General features: G+C 47.2%; 7 protein-coding genes across 7 annotated transcripts in view; 3 read left to right on the forward strand and 4 right to left on the reverse strand.

Annotated features, from left to right (window-relative positions):
- Window positions 1–14: 14 nt before the first annotated feature.
- CNH02560 (syntaxin, putative) lies at window positions 15–1,977 on the reverse strand. Its single transcript, XM_572432.1, has 7 exons — window positions 1,630–1,977; window positions 1,563–1,576; window positions 1,146–1,500; window positions 772–1,089; window positions 515–720; window positions 386–462; window positions 15–329 (listed from the first exon to the last, which is right to left on the reverse strand). The coding sequence occupies exons 1-7, from the start codon at window positions 1,654–1,656 to the stop codon at window positions 268–270; spliced, it is 1,059 nt and encodes a 352-aa protein (XP_572432.1). The 5' UTR covers window positions 1,657–1,977; the 3' UTR covers window positions 15–267.
- A 251-nt stretch (window positions 1,978–2,228) lies between these two features.
- CNH02550 (conserved hypothetical protein) lies at window positions 2,229–3,540 on the forward strand. The gene is made up of 6 exons (XM_572431.2): window positions 2,229–2,382; window positions 2,436–2,451; window positions 2,509–2,557; window positions 2,612–2,818; window positions 2,874–3,171; window positions 3,255–3,540. The coding sequence occupies exons 1-6, from the start codon at window positions 2,287–2,289 to the stop codon at window positions 3,468–3,470; spliced, it is 882 nt and encodes a 293-aa protein (XP_572431.1). The 5' UTR covers window positions 2,229–2,286; the 3' UTR covers window positions 3,471–3,540.
- On the reverse strand, window positions 3,115–10,095 carry CNH02540 (cellular morphogenesis-related protein, putative). Its single transcript, XM_024657705.1, has 21 exons — window positions 9,780–10,095; window positions 9,588–9,721; window positions 9,380–9,529; window positions 9,116–9,325; window positions 8,785–9,065; window positions 8,371–8,731; window positions 8,105–8,317; window positions 7,540–8,043; window positions 7,306–7,486; window positions 6,846–7,251; window positions 5,774–6,797; window positions 5,609–5,721; window positions 5,385–5,543; window positions 5,111–5,330; window positions 4,939–5,066; window positions 4,478–4,886; window positions 4,335–4,418; window positions 4,130–4,254; window positions 3,949–4,075; window positions 3,578–3,871; window positions 3,115–3,514 (listed from the first exon to the last, which is right to left on the reverse strand). Exons 1-20 carry the CDS (start codon window positions 9,982–9,984, stop codon window positions 3,641–3,643), a joined length of 5,265 nt encoding a protein of 1,754 aa, XP_024513377.1. The 5' UTR covers window positions 9,985–10,095; the 3' UTR covers window positions 3,115–3,514; window positions 3,578–3,640.
- Window positions 10,096–10,174: 79 nt separating this feature from the next.
- CNH02530 (hypothetical protein) lies at window positions 10,175–12,208 on the forward strand. The gene is made up of 8 exons (XM_024657704.1): window positions 10,175–10,951; window positions 11,010–11,161; window positions 11,222–11,250; window positions 11,327–11,516; window positions 11,574–11,687; window positions 11,752–11,765; window positions 11,805–11,880; window positions 11,936–12,208. The coding sequence occupies exons 1-8, from the start codon at window positions 10,190–10,192 to the stop codon at window positions 12,162–12,164; spliced, it is 1,566 nt and encodes a 521-aa protein (XP_024513376.1). The 5' UTR covers window positions 10,175–10,189; the 3' UTR covers window positions 12,165–12,208.
- Window positions 12,209–12,911: 703 nt separating this feature from the next.
- Window positions 12,912–15,176, reverse strand: CNH02520 (cysteine synthase, putative). Its single transcript, XM_572428.2, has 13 exons — window positions 14,905–15,176; window positions 14,795–14,853; window positions 14,735–14,746; window positions 14,642–14,687; window positions 14,468–14,579; window positions 14,277–14,397; window positions 14,216–14,221; window positions 13,891–14,161; window positions 13,647–13,835; window positions 13,589–13,599; window positions 13,491–13,540; window positions 13,279–13,425; window positions 12,912–13,211 (listed from the first exon to the last, which is right to left on the reverse strand). The coding sequence occupies exons 1-13, from the start codon at window positions 15,146–15,148 to the stop codon at window positions 13,103–13,105; spliced, it is 1,377 nt and encodes a 458-aa protein (XP_572428.1). The 5' UTR covers window positions 15,149–15,176; the 3' UTR covers window positions 12,912–13,102.
- Window positions 15,177–15,299: 123 nt separating this feature from the next.
- On the forward strand, window positions 15,300–16,180 carry CNH02515 (hypothetical protein). The gene is made up of 4 exons (XM_024658679.1): window positions 15,300–15,373; window positions 15,435–15,734; window positions 15,789–16,005; window positions 16,060–16,180. Exons 1-4 carry the CDS (start codon window positions 15,342–15,344, stop codon window positions 16,111–16,113), a joined length of 603 nt encoding a protein of 200 aa, XP_024514596.1. The 5' UTR covers window positions 15,300–15,341; the 3' UTR covers window positions 16,114–16,180.
- Window positions 16,139–16,983, reverse strand: part of CNH02510 (chromosome organization and biogenesis -related protein, putative) — a 3,951-nt gene continuing 3,106 nt past the window's right edge. Inside the window, exons 8-11 of the mRNA XM_024657703.1 lie at window positions 16,969–16,983; window positions 16,745–16,914; window positions 16,535–16,682; window positions 16,139–16,467 (exon numbers count right to left, since the gene is read on the reverse strand). The exon at window positions 16,969–16,983 is cut by the window's right edge and continues 105 nt beyond it. Of these exons, the coding sequence (XP_024513375.1) occupies window positions 16,294–16,467; window positions 16,535–16,682; window positions 16,745–16,914; window positions 16,969–16,983 (507 nt within the window). The 3' untranslated portion in view covers window positions 16,139–16,293. The remainder of the gene's footprint in view (window positions 16,468–16,534; window positions 16,683–16,744; window positions 16,915–16,968) is intronic.

Genomic DNA, 16,983 nt, shown 5'->3' on the forward strand with positions numbered 1-16,983 from the left:
AATGAAAGTTACAGTAACTAAGTAGCATAGATTCATAGCATCCATCTCTTTACTAGGTGCATTAATCACTCCCACCGCGTCCATCTGCCGGTACAGAGACATGGATTAGGGCAGTAAAAAAGGAATCGCCAGGGCAAAAAAGAAACAGAAACAGAAACATTCTGAATAAAATCGTAACGGTCGTCCGCCAAAATACGCGGACACAAATTCACAACAAACAAATATGTCTAAGGTAAAAAGGATGGGGACGTAAAGCTCGCAAACTGTTTACTTGCCCTTGGTACCAAAGTAGGCACCCAGAATGACAGCGAGAATGACAATGATAAGGACTAAGACACATGGTCAGCCTAGTGCACGGCTTGCGGCAGGGACGATGTCGGCTTACCGACGATCCAGAAACAGATCCACTTCTTTCTCCTAGCGCGTCTTGCGCTTTCTACCGCCTTGTCCGTCTGCACCAACCTAAATACCTATGAGCCCTGACGTACAAGCAAGAACATCACATTAAACTTACCCTGCTTTGATGTCTGTATCCACGCCGTGTGCTTGGGTCTCCACATTAACAATTGTCTCATCCTGTTGTTCAACAAGCATGGCCATTTCTTGGAACATCTGGGCGAGCTCCGTAAGAGTCTTTTCAATCTTCTGAATCTCGGCATGTCGCTCTTGAACCTCCCTGTATGCGCCTCGAGCAGCACCATATCGGTTAGAGTTTAACAACTATTTGTGATCAGCCTTCATTGAGATCTTGTGTCAGCTGTTTAAACTTACAGCTTGTGAGAAGACCTGAGGATTATCACTCTCGGTAACCTCCTTGATTTCTTCTTCAGTCGCGTTGGGGTTTACAATCTTGTACTGTCTTTCGACTCTGTCCTTGACCTTCTTCCTAAACTCCTTCTCAATTACCTGATGTTCCTGCAACAGGCCTTGGAAACGAGACTTGACACCCTCAGCCTGAGTCCTTTGGGCGCGGTCGCCCTTGGCGAGCTTGTAAAGGGTTTTGATTTCGTTTTTGCACTCTTCCCGTTGCACACGAGCTTGGTCGTTGAGTTGAGCGGCATATGCGGCGGCCTGGGGGTCCGTTGAGGTCTATCAATGCGCACTCTGTAAGTATTGAGGGCTTTCATTTGCTAAATGACACTCACCAAACTGGTTTGATGGGCTGTTCTGACAGCCTGAATCTGCTCCTGCAACTGACCCAAAAGAGAGTTCGTGTTGCTTAATTCAGTCCAGAAATCCCCGCCCGCACCACCATTAGCCCCCCCCATTGCGTATTGTTCTTGTTGTCCATACTGCCCTCCTGTAGCGTAGGGACTTCCAGCTTGACCGGTTTGGGCATACGGGTTACCAGCGCTCGCACCGTAGCCGCCCTGAGCGCCGTACCCACCAGGGGCAGCGGCAGCGACAGAGGTCTGCTGAGCGTACGGGTTGGCAGTTCGAGTGGGAGCGACAACGCCGTTACCGGGCGGCGGGTAAGTCGGCCCTGGAGTGGGTTGTTCACTAGATAAATTCAGTAGATGGGTCAGTGTCTGAGCATGAGATGTTGAGAAGGGCACACGGACCCGTATTGTCGGTTCTAATGAAAAGTATCAGGATACGTGTCCATAGGGTGTGCGATGCTGGACTTACAACGTTTCCAAGCCTGTCTCGAGCCATTTTGTATTATTGTTTGGAGCAGAAAAGAAGAAAAAGTGGTATCGAGAGGAGATGCAAGAAAATAGGACGAGACGCGGCTGTGCGTGGTTTCGTCGTACCTGGGAGGCTAGTGCGGAAGAAGGGCAAGGGGCGGGTTGCTGGGCGGGGTGTCCTGATCTCGGGGCGTTACACAGAGGTGGAGGCTGCAAGGTGTATAAGGAGACGGAGAAAGGCGGAGAAAGGAGGAGAAAAAGGATGGAATAGTGAATGTTTGCTGGTGCCCAGAAGCTGATAGACGGCTGGTGGCCTGTGGTCGTAGGCCTGTGGGCCCGTGCGCTGGTGGGGAAGGGGCGAGGGAGGAGCGAGGGGCGAGACGGGAGAGAGGCACAAATCCCGAACAAACAGATGTGGCACCATGAATAATGTAATAATTCTCCGCCACGTGGATCAATTACGTTTATGTAAACTAAAACGCGTTAGTCACAGGAAAGGAAACGCGTGCGTTGTTTATTTAATTTTGGTAGCTTCCGTGGTCGTACGTAATGATGCAAGACGGAATCAAAGTTGTGCCTCCACCTCCTATCCCATGTTGGCCAACTATACGCCGGTTAACGTACCACCTACAACGAAAGCAGTACCAAATCACTCGACATGGGCGGATCGCCGCAGATTACTCCTCTGGCTCTCATCAAGCGTGTATGGGAGCGTATCGCACCTCTGCAGCTTGCTGAAAGAAGCTGGGACAATGTACGCTTTATCTCCATCTTCCATACCTTCTTGCTAACTAACCTCTTTGGCAGGTTGGGCCTATCATCGGTCCGTAGCGCATGGCCCATCTTTGCAAATAACATCAGTACTGACGCCCAAACTTAGAGGCCCCTTATCCCAACCCTTCCCATCGCCAAGTGCTTCTTACCATTGAGTAGGGCTGTTTCTTGCCTTGCGGTGACTGTATCTCCATCTGACATCCATCTAGCCTGACTCCGTCTGTTTGCGCTGAGGCCCTGAAACATCCATCACTATCCCTCATCGTGTCCTACCACCCTCCAATCTTCCGTGGACTCAAGTCCCTGACATTATCTGACCCTTTGCAGGCTTCACTTCTCAAGCTTTCCGCAAAAGGCATCTCTGTCTTTGCTCCTCACACCAGTCTCGATGCGACGCCCAACGGTATCAACACCTGGTGAGTGGTGGTAATGCCGAATGGAACTCTAGACAACTGCTGAAGGGTTGAGCAGGTTGATCAAACCCTTCATCCCCATCTCCATCTCCCACGACCCGATCATCCCTTCAGACCCTCTTGAATCCTTCGAAGGTGCCGGTATGGGACGCATCGCCAAACTCTCTGAGCCTTTGGATATCCGTCAGGCTATCAAGATGGTCAAAGATCATTTGAGTTTGGATTTCGTCCAACTTGCTGAACCCCAGCCTGACGTGCGTAAGCCTATTAAATCCGTTGCTGTCTGTGCAGGCTCTGGTGGGAGTGTGTTCAAGGGAGTGGAGGCGGATTTATTGATCACTGGGGAGATGTCACATGTGCGTTCATATCTCATAACTATATATATATATATATATCTCGCGACGTTTTTGCTTTCCCCTCTCGGCTGACCCAACATTAGCACGAAATTCTTGCGTACGTAGCTTCTGGAACCACTGTCATCCTCACCAACCACACAAACACCGAGCGCCCTTACCTCTCCCATGTGTTGCAACCGTGGTTACAGGAAGAACTGAATAAGGAGACTAAAGATCATAGCAATGAATACGGGGCCAATGGGGGTAAATGGGAGGTGCTAGTCAGCAAAGCGGATGCTGATCCCTTGAAGGTTGTTTGAGGGACGAATGAGTTGTCGAGTTGGGTGAGTGGGAGGGCTTCGAGCTAGGATGTATGCATGAGTATCTCTGAACAAACCAAGGTACACCATACATGGTGACAACATACAAATTCATTCTACTCTAATCTTAAAGCCTATCAGTTATTCACCCATGTTGACGTATTGTAACACTAAGCATCAAAGATTTCACCCAATAATCCTTCTTCAATCCCATTCCAATCAACGGCCGCCTCCGCATAAACGCTTTCAAATGTGTCCATACTCGCCCGTGCAAAGAACATTTGAAGTTGTTGCAAGCTCACGATGGAGGTCACCTCTGATAAACGAGGTCGACGCAGAGAATTGGGTAATCGATTCAGAGGGGATGTCAAAACGAGAGAGGGTTCCGAGAGGGAAAGTTCCTAGTGTTCAAGGAACAGTCAGTCCAGTCGGTAAAAAAAAAGAAAAAAGGTCAGTTAACAGGATAAGGGAAACATACAGTATCACCACCTTTGGAACCTAATTCACTGAGCAACTCGGCCAACTTATCCATCATGGCATCAGGCGCATAGTCTTCTGGAGGATAGGCCGCGTCGGTAGTGTCCGTAACAAACATCCACTGGTGTCTGCACATGTATCCATCAGCATATTTCGATGACATGGCCAAAAAACAGACACACATTTGGAAGTCTTCAGACTGAATGACGAGCAATAGATCCAAGAATTTGCAAGCGGCCAGAACCAGCAACAATTCTTCTGATTCATCCTCGGGGGGTTCATCTAACGTCCGCTCAAATATACGCAACTAAACAATGGTTAGCACCTCAGTTTCGTCGGTCGCTTTCATGAGGCATCAAGACAAAAAAAATCAAAAAAAAAACATACAAGCTCAGCCAATATCACGGGCCAAAAGTTGGTAAGGTGTTGCGGGCTGATTCTACACATCAACACCCTCAGACATAGATATACCTAGACCCGACTGTATAAGTTGACGACCTCAAATGTTTACAAACGCCCTTAATCCTTACCTCGGAATGCACTCGTGCGGAGACGTTTCCCGATCGCAACATCTCGACCAGTCTCTCTTGGATGGCCGGCAACAATCCAAGATAATGATTTCTTTCTGCTGCAAGTAGTATAAGACTCAGTCTTCTTAGATTCCCACATTTCCCAGCCATTTCTTGTTCTCTGTTTGTAAATATATTTATATTTGCAGAACTCGTTGATGTAATGCGGGAAAGGAGGTCGGGAAAGCGCTCTTTATCGGAGGTGAAGAGTGCCAGTATGAGTTGCTTCCAGTAGTCCGTCTCGACAGAGGGCTTCGATTTAAAGAGGCGATGGTCAGAGAAGAAGTCAGAGACGAGTGGCCGCCATGTCTTGGCTGTGGAGGGAATACGAGATATTTCAAGGATCAAACGAAGGATCGGTGCGTCAACGCTATCGGATAAGCCAGTCAGTTAAGGGCTTCACGAAGATGAATCATACTAACCGTTGCCTTCGGAAAGCAGGGTTGACAATGGCCACTATGATGCCACTACACGCCGAGTTTACTCTATCAGATTCAACCAAGAGTAACCTTAGGTTGGGTATGACTGCAGTGGCCAAGTAGTCGTAGATCTGTGGCTTCAGTTAGTTTTGACTGCTTCTCCGAGAACACTTACCTTTACTAGTCCTTTCTCCACGTCAACGTCGTCTTCCTTATCGGCGTCTACAGATTTAGCTATGTCAGGCCTATCCCATATTCCAGCCTCGGCGATCTTTAGGGAATTGTTGACAACGAGATCAAGAGCCCTCGCATAAGTGTCGTGGAGATCTCGTCGCAAACGACGATCTTCTAGAGCGGTAGTTTTTGATATCGTTAGAGATAATTCGGTAAGGCACCTGCAGAGAACAGTAAGTTTCACGCTCCAAAGTCAATACATATTGTAGACTTACTGAAGAAGAGAAAAGAGTTGAGAACGGGTAAAGACTGTCGTTGCTGCGCTGACGAGCTCTCGAGCAAAACCAAACAGGGTTGACCAGACCTGGACCGCAATAGGAGCCTCGAGGCGAGAAATATATGCCTCAAGGAAAGCAAGGCAAGATGGATCGGCTCTATGAATGAATCATATCATCAGCCCACCATTTCGATCTATGAGCAAGGCGACATATAAACGTACTTGTAATCTGAAACAGCTTTCCCCGACTTCCCAGAAGCCATGTCGCAGATTAGCTCCACGACTCTTTGAGCGCTTGGTGTTAAGGTATCAACGCAATCAAAGATTGCCTCATCCTATGCCGTCCATCAGAAGGCCTCCATTTTTTCCAAGATAATGATCACTCACCGAAACTTGCTCGGACCGTAATGACCAGACATGCACACAGCTAGAAATGACCGCCAAAGGGTTTGCCCGAAACACCTTCTCCAGTACTTTCCTTGTTCGGCCTCGAATATTAACATAGGTCTGATGGCTTACGTCTTCAACCCGCGCCCTCTCATCTGCGGCTTCCGACGACGGCAATGTAGCGGACCAGGTTACCAACAACGCATGAACAGCATCGTCTAGGTATCTCGGAGATTCGGGTTTCAACTCATTCGACGGAGCTTCGACGGTAAAGACTGTGGATACCAAACCAAGGATCCGACTTCCACTTTCGCCTTGCCCGGAAACAGAGTCATCTACTTTTCCTGACGCGGGATTGCTCAGTATAGTAAGCACGCGTTCAAGAACATTGAGAGTCATAATGACCTCTGCGTCTGTTACATTGAGAACCTCATCCGGCATAATGATAATGTCTTTCCTATCTCGTAGCAAGGACTTTTTCTCATGCCCCTCTTGGATGCGCTGCACCAGTTCCCGTGTCTCCTGACTAAAACACTCAGCTAGAGTGTGCAGCAGGTTAGGCCGATTGACCAAAAGAGGTACTGTCATCAGCACAAAGTCAATCCAGTGTTGGAGAACGGGAATATTAGAAGGCGTTGCCACACCTTGCATTACTGTAATGACTAGCTGGTGCTCAAAGTCCGATGTCGAAACATCGATCGACAGGGGCTTTTCCGTGACTGATGAGGCACCTCGCCGATGTGTCTGGCTAGGTACACGGGAAGACGGTTCACGATGGGAAGAAGAAGCGTTGATAGCAGAGTGAAGGAGGTGAAGCATTTTACTTTGCAAAGTAAGTCGCCTTGCCTGGACTGCGGAGAGTAGTTTGTTGGCGAGTGTGGTTTTGAGTGATGATATAAAGGGTTGAGAAACTTCCCCACGGGATACTATCATCTGCAAAAGGGAAAGGGCAGCACTCTGCACACGAAGTATCAGAGGGGAAGCTTTTTTGCCCATCTGCGGACTCGTCTCCGCCTCAACGAACCTACCAAATATGAGAAGATGATCCATATACTTGTAACGAGCAACTCACCTAATCAGAAGTAGACAGATCAGTTCCATATATCCCTTCACCCCAGGAAAGGCCTTTTCTGCTCTTGAGATAAATGTCGAGTGTAAAGAGCCGTTCAGTTCTTCTACCTGACAGGCTTTGCACAACCCTTGACCACCAAACTGAAAAAGAGCGGTAACACTCTCGATTTGATGTCTTATCAAATTCAAATCCACCAGACCATCGTATGTCCCTTGGGAGGAATCATATTTGATTGAAGGGTCGAGAAGGCGGCTGAGAAGAGGGTCAAGAACTCTGAAATATGAACGAAGATTGAGACGAAGCCAAGTCTCAGCTTGACGCTGGACGTCAGGATCCGTGGATTTTAGAGATTCCAGCACAGTACAAACAGGAACATGGAATATTTCACCAGGAAGCATCGAGTCATCTGCCAAAAAAGTGATTAATCTAATGTCGCTTCCAGCATTTTCATAAATCTTACCTGTCAGTCGCCAGAAAATGCCGAATGCCTCTAAAGCAGAATTGATAGATGACGACTTGGTCATTCTGCGCGCGATGACAGTCTCTAGAGTATGTATCTCTGCAAGCTGGTTATAATCCCAAAGAAGCTCAACCGCTCGACTATGATAAAGCGACGCTGACGGTTGCAGGTATCGAAAGAGCTACACATGTGATTTGTTAGTATCAATTATGTTGAAGTCTAAATGGAGCTCACAGAATCTAGAATAGCAGACATTGTTTTGTCTGATGTCACCGATATCCCTGACTTCATCAGATCGGACCTGCTAGCCTTGAGTGCGACCATCACCAGGGCCTCAACCACCACAAATGCTTTAACTCTCGGCAGGCTGTCCACCAATGCACTCAGCCACGTAGGTCCGTCTATTTCTCCCAGTGCAGGGACCTCGTAATCTATCAAGACACTTATGATATTGATGGCATGGAGTAAAATGGTGGGATCCGATCCTTTAAGGGCAGCTATGCTAATTGAAAAAGCAGATTGAACGATATGGGGAAGAAGATGGGCATGAAGCCGGATTTCGATGTCACGCGGTTGTTGCTTTTGTTCATACAGACCTTGAAAAAGAGGAGGCTCTTCAGTAGGAGGGCGATGAAAAGTCGACGACGATTTTGAAAACACGGTTGCGGGAATGTGCTGAACGAGAGAGACCGCAAGTCGGATTGCCTCGGGCAGCTGATCGGCAGCTATGTTATCGCACTGCTCACAGAGGAACGTCATGTCAGCACCAGTTGAGCAGAGTTGTCGGAAGGTAACTGACCTGTATAAGCTCTAGGATCCTATCGAGCAGCAGAGGGAGATGCAAAGCTGCAATCTCCTCATCCTTTTGTGGCACATTGTCCAGCAGCCAAGAGACAAGGGCAACATCGCCTTTATTCCCCCGCAAGATCCTTTCCTCAACAGAGTGATACAGCTCTTTCCAAATGATAGACGGTTCCATTGCTTCATATAGAGCGCTCGCCATATTTGACGCCTACAGCGTCAATCATTAGCAGGCAGATTCCGGAAAATAGACTAAAAACTCACTTCAGTCAAGCCAGATGACGACGCATCCATCATGATCCTAAGAGCTGGTATTGCAACCTTTTCAGACAATACTCCTCCTATTTCCCATTTATCCAAGAGCGATAGAAAGATTTTGAATGGTTTTTGCGGATCATCGTCTCTTCCTCCATCTTCCTCCACCATCGATTTTTCCATCTTAAGCAAGAGCGTGGAGGAAAGTAAATCTAAGCCATGGGCTTTGAAGTAATCTACCTGATCATTAGGCGACTCGCTTGTTCCAAGAAGCCAGGTGTATACTCGTCGGCTGAGCGAGAGTTCTTTCTGGAGAACAACGCTGGTGGCAGAATCGATGAGCAGTTGTTTATCGCTGAGCTCCGCCTCCCTATTTTCAATACTATTAGCCATCTACATAAGCAAAGAGACAGTAAATCTTACTTCAAGACCTTACTTTCAAGCTTTAGCACTCTCAGTAAAAGATCCAAAGCGTTCCTTCTGACAAGAACGTTCTCATCATCCAAAGCCGCACTCAATCCTCGTATTAATAAGCCAGTTTCAATAGCGGCGTCTGGATGGTCGAGGGGCTTTGTCATCCGCCGAGCGAGATAGTTGAGAGCCGCGAGACGCGAAATCGGCGAAGTGATAAGAATGAGGAATATGTTTTGGAGGAAGAAAGATGGGGAGATGGCGCCGGACAGACGGTCCAGTAAGAAAAGGATCTGGATATCAATTAGCCCATAGCTTTGTTGTTCAATGGAGGGCATCTCACTTTGTCAAAGAAATCCCCTGCTTCTTCTTCCATCCCAGGCAACAAAGCCAGCACAAAAGCTTTCGTCGCAGGCCTCAAGTTCTCCCCAAGTGGCAGATAATAATGGTCATAAATGTTGATCAATAAGGGGCGAACCGATGTGGCAGCGTATTGGAAGAATGGAAAAAGACCTGAGGACCATATCGCCAAGTCTCGTTGAAGACCGTCAGTCTGTCGTGGAGTTAGCACCCAAGGCGTTGGAGGAGAGGAATCGATCACACTCACCCCAATTATGCTGAATATATAGGAGTAGACATCGAGTGCACGTTGATGAACCCCTGAAGGTAGCGCCGGATTCAAGCATTGTGCCAACCTCTTGGAGACAATAAGCTTCCTGGGTATCTCGTGATACGGCGGTGAAGGTGATTGCAACGTCTATTGAATAAGGAACGGTAAGCATCACCTTTGCTAAAGACCAGTTGCGAGAGCGTACCTTAAGAAGTCTGGACAAAAAGGATATGAAGTCTGCCCATTCATTGACATTTTCAAATGACTGCAGAGCCTTGTCAACCTGTTGTTTGAATCGCTTGTACTTTGGGTCATTTGCCAATAGCGATGCTGCTGCAGCTACAGAGCAATCAATATATTAGATCCAGGGTTGTCAGTTGGCCAAGTTTTCACTCACCCTTACCAGCTCGTGTCCTACCTTCGGGGGTTGCTCTGCCGCTGCTACCGCTATCCTCGATATTCACACTGGTTTGTGAAGTTGTCGAGTCGCTACGTGACCGTCCCGGGACGAGAAGCTGTGTGAGGCGACTCTGCGATGCGGGGCGTTTGAGTGCGCGGGATTCGGAAGGTTGGGTATTTAATGGTGGCGAGGAGTGTGCCATGGTAGTTGCGCTGCTGGCAGCGGTAAGGCTTCCACTTGCTCAAAGTACACCTTTAGTATAACGGTGACGAAGAGATGGTGGGAGATGAGCTTCGAGATCGGTAGATGATGTCGTCGACATTTGTGTACCGGCACAAACAAATTACGAATTTCTTTTATATCTTCCTTACTTGACTTTTGCATGCATATACACCTCACAAAGCATCATGTCTAGCAAGGCCGACGCTAGTATAAAATTCAACGCGGATACAAGCAACGAGGAAGAACTAGATACCGAAACCAAACTCGTACTTCTCGCTTCACTCGTCCACCCATTGACACTTCCACCGCAAGCTCTTGAGGTGCTCGCTTCCGTTGATGGCGACGTCGCTAAAGCTGCAGAACGACTCCTCTTACCCAACCCCGAGACCTCTAGAAAACGTAAAGCTGGATCAAGCTTGCAAGGATGGCTCGGTCGCCCCAGCGATAATAAAAAAGCAGTTAAAGCAAAAAGAAAACAAGAAGCTGAGTCAACCGATCGTCACTTGACAGTGTCGGCAGCTGGTGGTAGTAAAATTAGTGGGACCTCTACCATTACTATCGATGAGGATAAACAGAGGGACGATACCATTTCAGAAACAGCACCGCCCAAGTCTGTCACCAATGCTTTCGAAATCTTGGGCCGAGCGCCTTCTTCACCGGTAAAACAGAAAGTAGGCCCTCAGCCGGCCATTCATCTCTCGTCACAGGCCTCGATTGACTCACATTCACTACCGCTCACTCTTATCAACCAATTTCTATCACCTTCATTAGCGTCCGCTCTCTACCTTATCATGATGGAAGAATCAAATTCTTGGGGCGCCAATCGGTTCTATATCGCAGGAAAGGCGGCGAAAAGCCCTCATACGACGGGCTTCTATCGAAAAGAAGGGGGAGGGTATGGAGGAGGAAAGTATTTTTACGCAGGAATGGAACAAGGACCAGCCAAAGTATTTATCTGACTTTCATTAGTCTCTATGGTGCAAGCTAATGCCGTTTACTCCCTAGGTTTATCCAGCATTTTTGGCAAGGGCCGCCGAGATCGTTGAAAAAGCAGTCAACGAGAATTTGAGAAAAAGACCAAGGTACGGGCTTGAATGGGGGGGTGAGTGGAAAGCAAATGTTTGTGGAGCCAACCGCTATGATGGTTCTCGGAGTTCGTGAGTCATCGTAACATGCTCGATAATAAGTCACCATCAATGCTCACTGGGTACTTTCAGAGTCGGGTGGCATGCCGACCAGCTCACATGTCAGTTCTTACAATATCGCTGTCTCATAGGTCGTCGAGAGCACCCAGAAGCACCAGGATGTTGACAACGTTTTAGATTTGGGTCCTTATACCACAATAGCTTCTCTGTCGTTGGGAACATCCCGAGCATTTCGGCTACGAGAGACGCCTCCTTCTGATCCAGCGTTTGTAATCAATGACAAACCTCCTTGCACATATGAGATAACATTAGCCCACAATACTCTGTGCTTGATGAATGCTGGATGTCAGGAGAGATACAAGCATACGTGAGCTGTCTTGCTATCACTAACTGTTAAGCTTGGAATTGACTGTCACACTCTTAGCGTCCCCCCTCAGAAGGCAATAGATTTGTTCAGACCGGGATATGATATCGCGGAAAACCCGATCCCTAAGGATGCACAACTGGCATTCACATCTAGGATCAATATCACTTTTCGGTAAGTAGTGGCGATATTATGCTCTATTTCTGTCTTTTGTTACCCATGACTTATTCTATCATAGCTTCTACCGGGAAGGTAAGTAAAAAATGCCGGTGGACACAAGCTCATGTCAAGACTTCCACCCTGTACCAAATGCGGGACCTTTCGGTCCTCGTGAAGGCACCCCAATATGTAGATGCGGTGTCCCAACGTATGTTACATTAACGTTCGGAAAAAAATAGTGAAGAAGGGCTGATCTTTTGAAGCGTTCTTCGAGCGGATCAGAAAGCTAAAGCCCGCTCTCGCCTGTCCTCAACATCTTTCAAATCTCGTCCTCGCGCGTCCAGCAATACGAACATAATTGAAGATGATATGGTTTTCTTCTGGCAATGTCAAAGTGCAACCCAAACAGGTGTGGGAAAGGGGTGCGGGTTTTTCAGGATTCTAGATATGAAAAAGGAAGGGAGGGGACCATGTATTGGAGATCGGGTGTAGGGTATAATATGCTGGATATCAATTTTTGATGTTGTTGTATGCACTCTGTTACAATTAGTAAAATCCCAAAAGGTAGCGGTATGTTGAATGTATCTTACACGGTTAATCGGAATCCTCATCCATCTGGTTGTTTCCTTCACCATCCACTTCATGAGCACTATGCTCATTGTCTGGTTCATCATCATCGTCATCGACAACATCTCCATATTCCACATCTCCTCTGTCATCCATCCCTTCTTCACCATCCTGACCCACTGCTCCATTCTCCATTTCACCATCTTCTTCATTATCTCCTTCTAGCCCTTCGATCGCATTCTCCATCTCCGCTTTTCGCCGTTGCTCTTCCGCTTCCTCCCTTTTCTTCCTTCTTGCTTCCCTAGCTGCTGCCCTTTCAGCTTCACGTAAGCTTTCACGCCTGTCGCCTTCTTCAGGAGCGATCGCGCCAATTTCTACGCCAAGCGCATCGGCGAGTCGGTCGACTTGAGTGCGAACTGGGGTATGGGGCAGGGAGTGGACGAAATTTTTGAGGTGGGCATAGGTGTCCTTGGCGGAGAGTTTCGTGGGTTTTGAAATGGACTCCAAAAGTATGCGAGATTCTAGTTGGCGGTCCATCGTGAATGGTTTTGTGGATTATATTGCAGACAAGAGAGAAAGATAGAAAGTTGAGTCTGCAAGAGCGGCTGGCCACAATTTCAGACAGAAATCTTCAATTACGTAAACACACATAAGACAAGTTGAAATTATTTCCGTCCACGCATCTTCTCGACGGATGTCGATGAATTGATCAATGATGCATCCTTCTCTGCCATACATTACGACGTAGAATATGGGAATGATAAGAGTCTTTTCGCTGATGATCCATCTGAAATTGTGGTGTTGCAAGTCATAGTAAGTTAGTCCCCGATACAGCGCGCTTCACCGATCCTTTTTCTTCTTTATTATGATTCCAATAAACGATCAACAATGGAAGGATCGATAGCGATGTTGTTTGCTCGTAAGTAGTCATCTGACCAAAACTTGCTTTGATGTCTTGACCCAGAGTCACACCTAGCGTGGGATAAATGTCAGTGATACTCCTTGCATTTGACGAGGCCTCGGTGATATATGAACTCACAAGATTGTAGCTATTCGGGACCCACGACTCATAGTTTTGGCCAGTCGAATACATGCAATTAGGTTACAAGCACTGGAGGAGCCGAGGAAAAGGCCGTCATGTTGGACAAGATATCGAGACATCGCCACAGCCTCTTCGTCTGATACTCTGAATAGGTTATTTATCAGCTGGCCATTCAACCGATCAATTTTGAACTGTTAGTGCGGATTCACCTGTAGGCGTCATCGATTACCGGTAATCCCAAAGAAAAGTTATAAGTTATCTGTTTTGATGGATTAGATACCATAAATCTGGCTGTTTTAACGCTTACTCGATTGATGCCTGAATTGGGTGAGCTCTCAATACTATGGACGGAATCTCATGCTTACCTATACCTTCCACCACGGTGTCCACCTGATGTCGTCGTTTCTTTCCCTCGCTTTCTTTGGGGTCGAACATAACATTAAATCGGACTTTGTTGAACAATCCGGAACCTTCAGGATCAGAAAGGACAATTTTGAGGTCGGGCAAAGCCTTCTTTAAGAAACATCCAGTTCCTGCGATGGTGCCTCCAGTGCCTCATTTCTTCTCAGTTTACCGTTGAGTAGTAATGGGAAACGGCCAGCCACTTACCGGCTCCGCTCACGAAACCATCCAAATGTCCGCTCGTCTGCCGCAGTATCTCTGGGCCAGTCCCTTTGTAATGTGCCATGAAATTACTGTCGTTTTCAAACTGGTCGGCAAAGAAACCGCGAGGTTTGTGTTCAAAGGCGGAAGGAAAAAGATGATGATGATTGATTTCTGATGGCTCAGCTGCTGTTGAAACGGCAATCTCTTCTCCATGCCCAGGGATATTGGTAAGTTCCGATTTGCCAAATTCCAAAGCCCTCTTGCGCGCAAGATTCTGATATAGAATGTTAGGTTCGATATGTGAGGAAAGGCAAGGTTTGTCACCCACTACAAACTGCCATAATATATCAGTGATACATTTAAACCAAACTATCGTGACTGATACGTACTTGTTTCTGATCCACAATACTTGCAGGCCTGACGCGCTCTACTCTTGCCCCGAGCTTTTCCAAGATCTGCACCTTTTCGATCGCAACATCATCAGGCATGATAATGCAGCTCTCGTAGCCCCTATGCAGCCCAGATTGTCAGTTATACTGCAGATTATTTATTACACTCATAAAAAAGATTTCCCACTCACTTAGCCTTTCCCACCGTTGCCAATGAGATTCCTGTACTTCCTACTGTGCCTTCAAAGAGCACTGATCCGGTATTGGGATACAGAAGGCCCTGAGCCTCAGCATCTTCTATAACTATACCGCTGAAGGTTAGCGATACTAGGAAACATTGGCAACTTAGCGTGGATGACATTTACTTTGTAAAGCTACTCGGTCTTTTACTGAACCTCCGGGGTTGAGGAACTGGATTTATGGTAAGCCTGGGAGAGATTATGGAGCAAATGACGGACCTCAGCTTTACCCTGAAGCATACGTATTAGCTTCGCTTCGTTTTAGATCTATATACCTACCAGGATCTCTACCCCCAAGGCATCACTCAACGAATTTATACGTATTAGTGGTGTGTTGCCTGTTCCTTAGAATTAGATAACAAGTATAGTCTGGAAAGAGCGATGCGAACCTATCAGACCTGTCACTCCGGGTACGATCTCATCGCTCCTCAGCTCGATAGGCCTAGGCGGAATCCTTTGTACAGCTCTTTTTCTTCTCCATTCCTGTAATATCAAAGCCGCAGAAGTGGAGGAGAGTGATACGGTGATGCCGAGAATTATGCCCCATACGAGATCGCGGGTGAATTTTGAAGGAAAACGTAGCCGTTCCCAGAACTTGGCTGAGAATGCTATGAAGTAGTCTGATACTCCCATGGCGGCAAGGTAATGGGAGGCAACAGGGGATGAAGTGGAGTATACATAATAATGAACATTATTATGGCAGGAATCGCCGACGGGGGCAGCCACCGAGCAGCGACGCGCTCGTCCTGCGGTTTTCCTAAAGCTATAACGAACAAAATGATGTATTGACACTACTGTATGTGTTTAAGCAGACTGCTCTACCCAAATGACCATTTTCTCTCTATATATCTTTGATCGGTGAGCAACCAATGGCTCGTCCATGCTAGAAGAACACAACATTGACACAACCCGTTACAAGCCATTGTGACTGTGTTTACTACCAAGACTGGCATCGTACCAGTCCTGTCCGCCCGCCTCCTCCTGCCTCCTTCAAACCTGGAGTCCATCGTCTTCCACCAGCACCGCAACCGACGGACACATACCGAAGGTCGATATTCGATGAAAAGCGCAGTTCCGGACAAGCAAGTACGGTGGATATCAAATCCGATGGGCTTGGAAGTGGAAGGGCTCTCAAAGGACTTCCGTTTGATGAAGAGGCTAAACTGGTGTATGGTGTATTGATATCGCTACGGAGTATGGTCAAAAGACTGTCTGGACGGTGCGTAAATGCCAGCTTAGTCCTATGTGATGTAGCTGATGATTTATCGTTTAGCGACGATGAACCCTTTACATCTTACACAACACCTCAGTACAAACTGCATCTCTTTGAGACACCAACTGGGTACAAGTTCGTTCTTCTCTCCGACCCAACGTCTGATTCTCTGCGGTTCATTTTGCGACAGCTCTATATGGGACCCTTCTTAGAATATGTGGTACGAAATCCTTTGGTCAAATTGGACTCGCGCGAAGAGGGTATTGATAACGATCAGGTTCGTCATTTCTGGAGCCCGCATACGAATTGTTGCTGATATGTATGGTGTTAGTTCCGTGACGCTGTAGACAGACATATGCGGGCACTGTCAATGTTTGGATCATGACAGTCACCCTAGCACCGAGGTCATGTGACAAAACAATATGCATGGTAACGATAATGATTGATATGCTAAGGTCCAATAATGCTGTGACTCTACGTGGCTTACTCTACTACTTCTGGTGCTTACTGGTACTGTGGTAAAACAATGTATACTGACACAATCGTCTTGTACTTCATATACAGGTCATGATTCCGATTCGACAAACTTGGTCCTTAATTGCGTCAACAAGGATTTCCTCGTTTCTTTTGCAGTCTTATCATCGGCACCCGCACCATCCGTACCATCAAGTGTAATCTCCTCCCCTCCGACCATATCGTCCAGTTGCAGCTTTGTGAGACCAATCTCCAGCATGTCCTCCTGTTTTATTCCAGTTATATATTAGTCATTCTTCTTACAGTCGGGCACAAACAACAAGAAAACCCACATCAATAGAATTCTTGGTAATTAACTTGATCACCTCCACCTTCCGTTCTTGCCCTATCCGGTAAGCGCGATCAGCAGCCTGTCGGTCGTTATGAGGGTTGAAATCCTGGTCGTAGATGACAACCACGGATGCAGCAGTGAGATTGATACTATTCCAAGACAGTCAGCGACCGAGCAGATGGGTCTACACAACACGACAAGTATAACGCACCCAACACCACCTGCCTTGGTAGACAACAAGAACACAGTTATGTCGGTATCGTCATTAAACTCATCCACCAGACCCTGTCTCTCATCCGTCTTGGTTTGCCCATCCAACCTGGTATATCGAATTCCAAGGTGATTCAAGGCGCCCTCCAAAATATCAAGGATCATGACAAACTGCTATTTTAGTTAGCAATGGTTACAGAAAAAAAAGAGATGTTGATGACTTGCTTGGGAGAAAAGTAG

This window comes from Cryptococcus neoformans, assembly GCF_000091045.1.
Source record: "Cryptococcus neoformans var. neoformans JEC21 chromosome 8 sequence".
Lineage (NCBI taxonomy): Eukaryota > Fungi > Basidiomycota > Tremellomycetes > Tremellales > Cryptococcaceae > Cryptococcus > Cryptococcus deneoformans.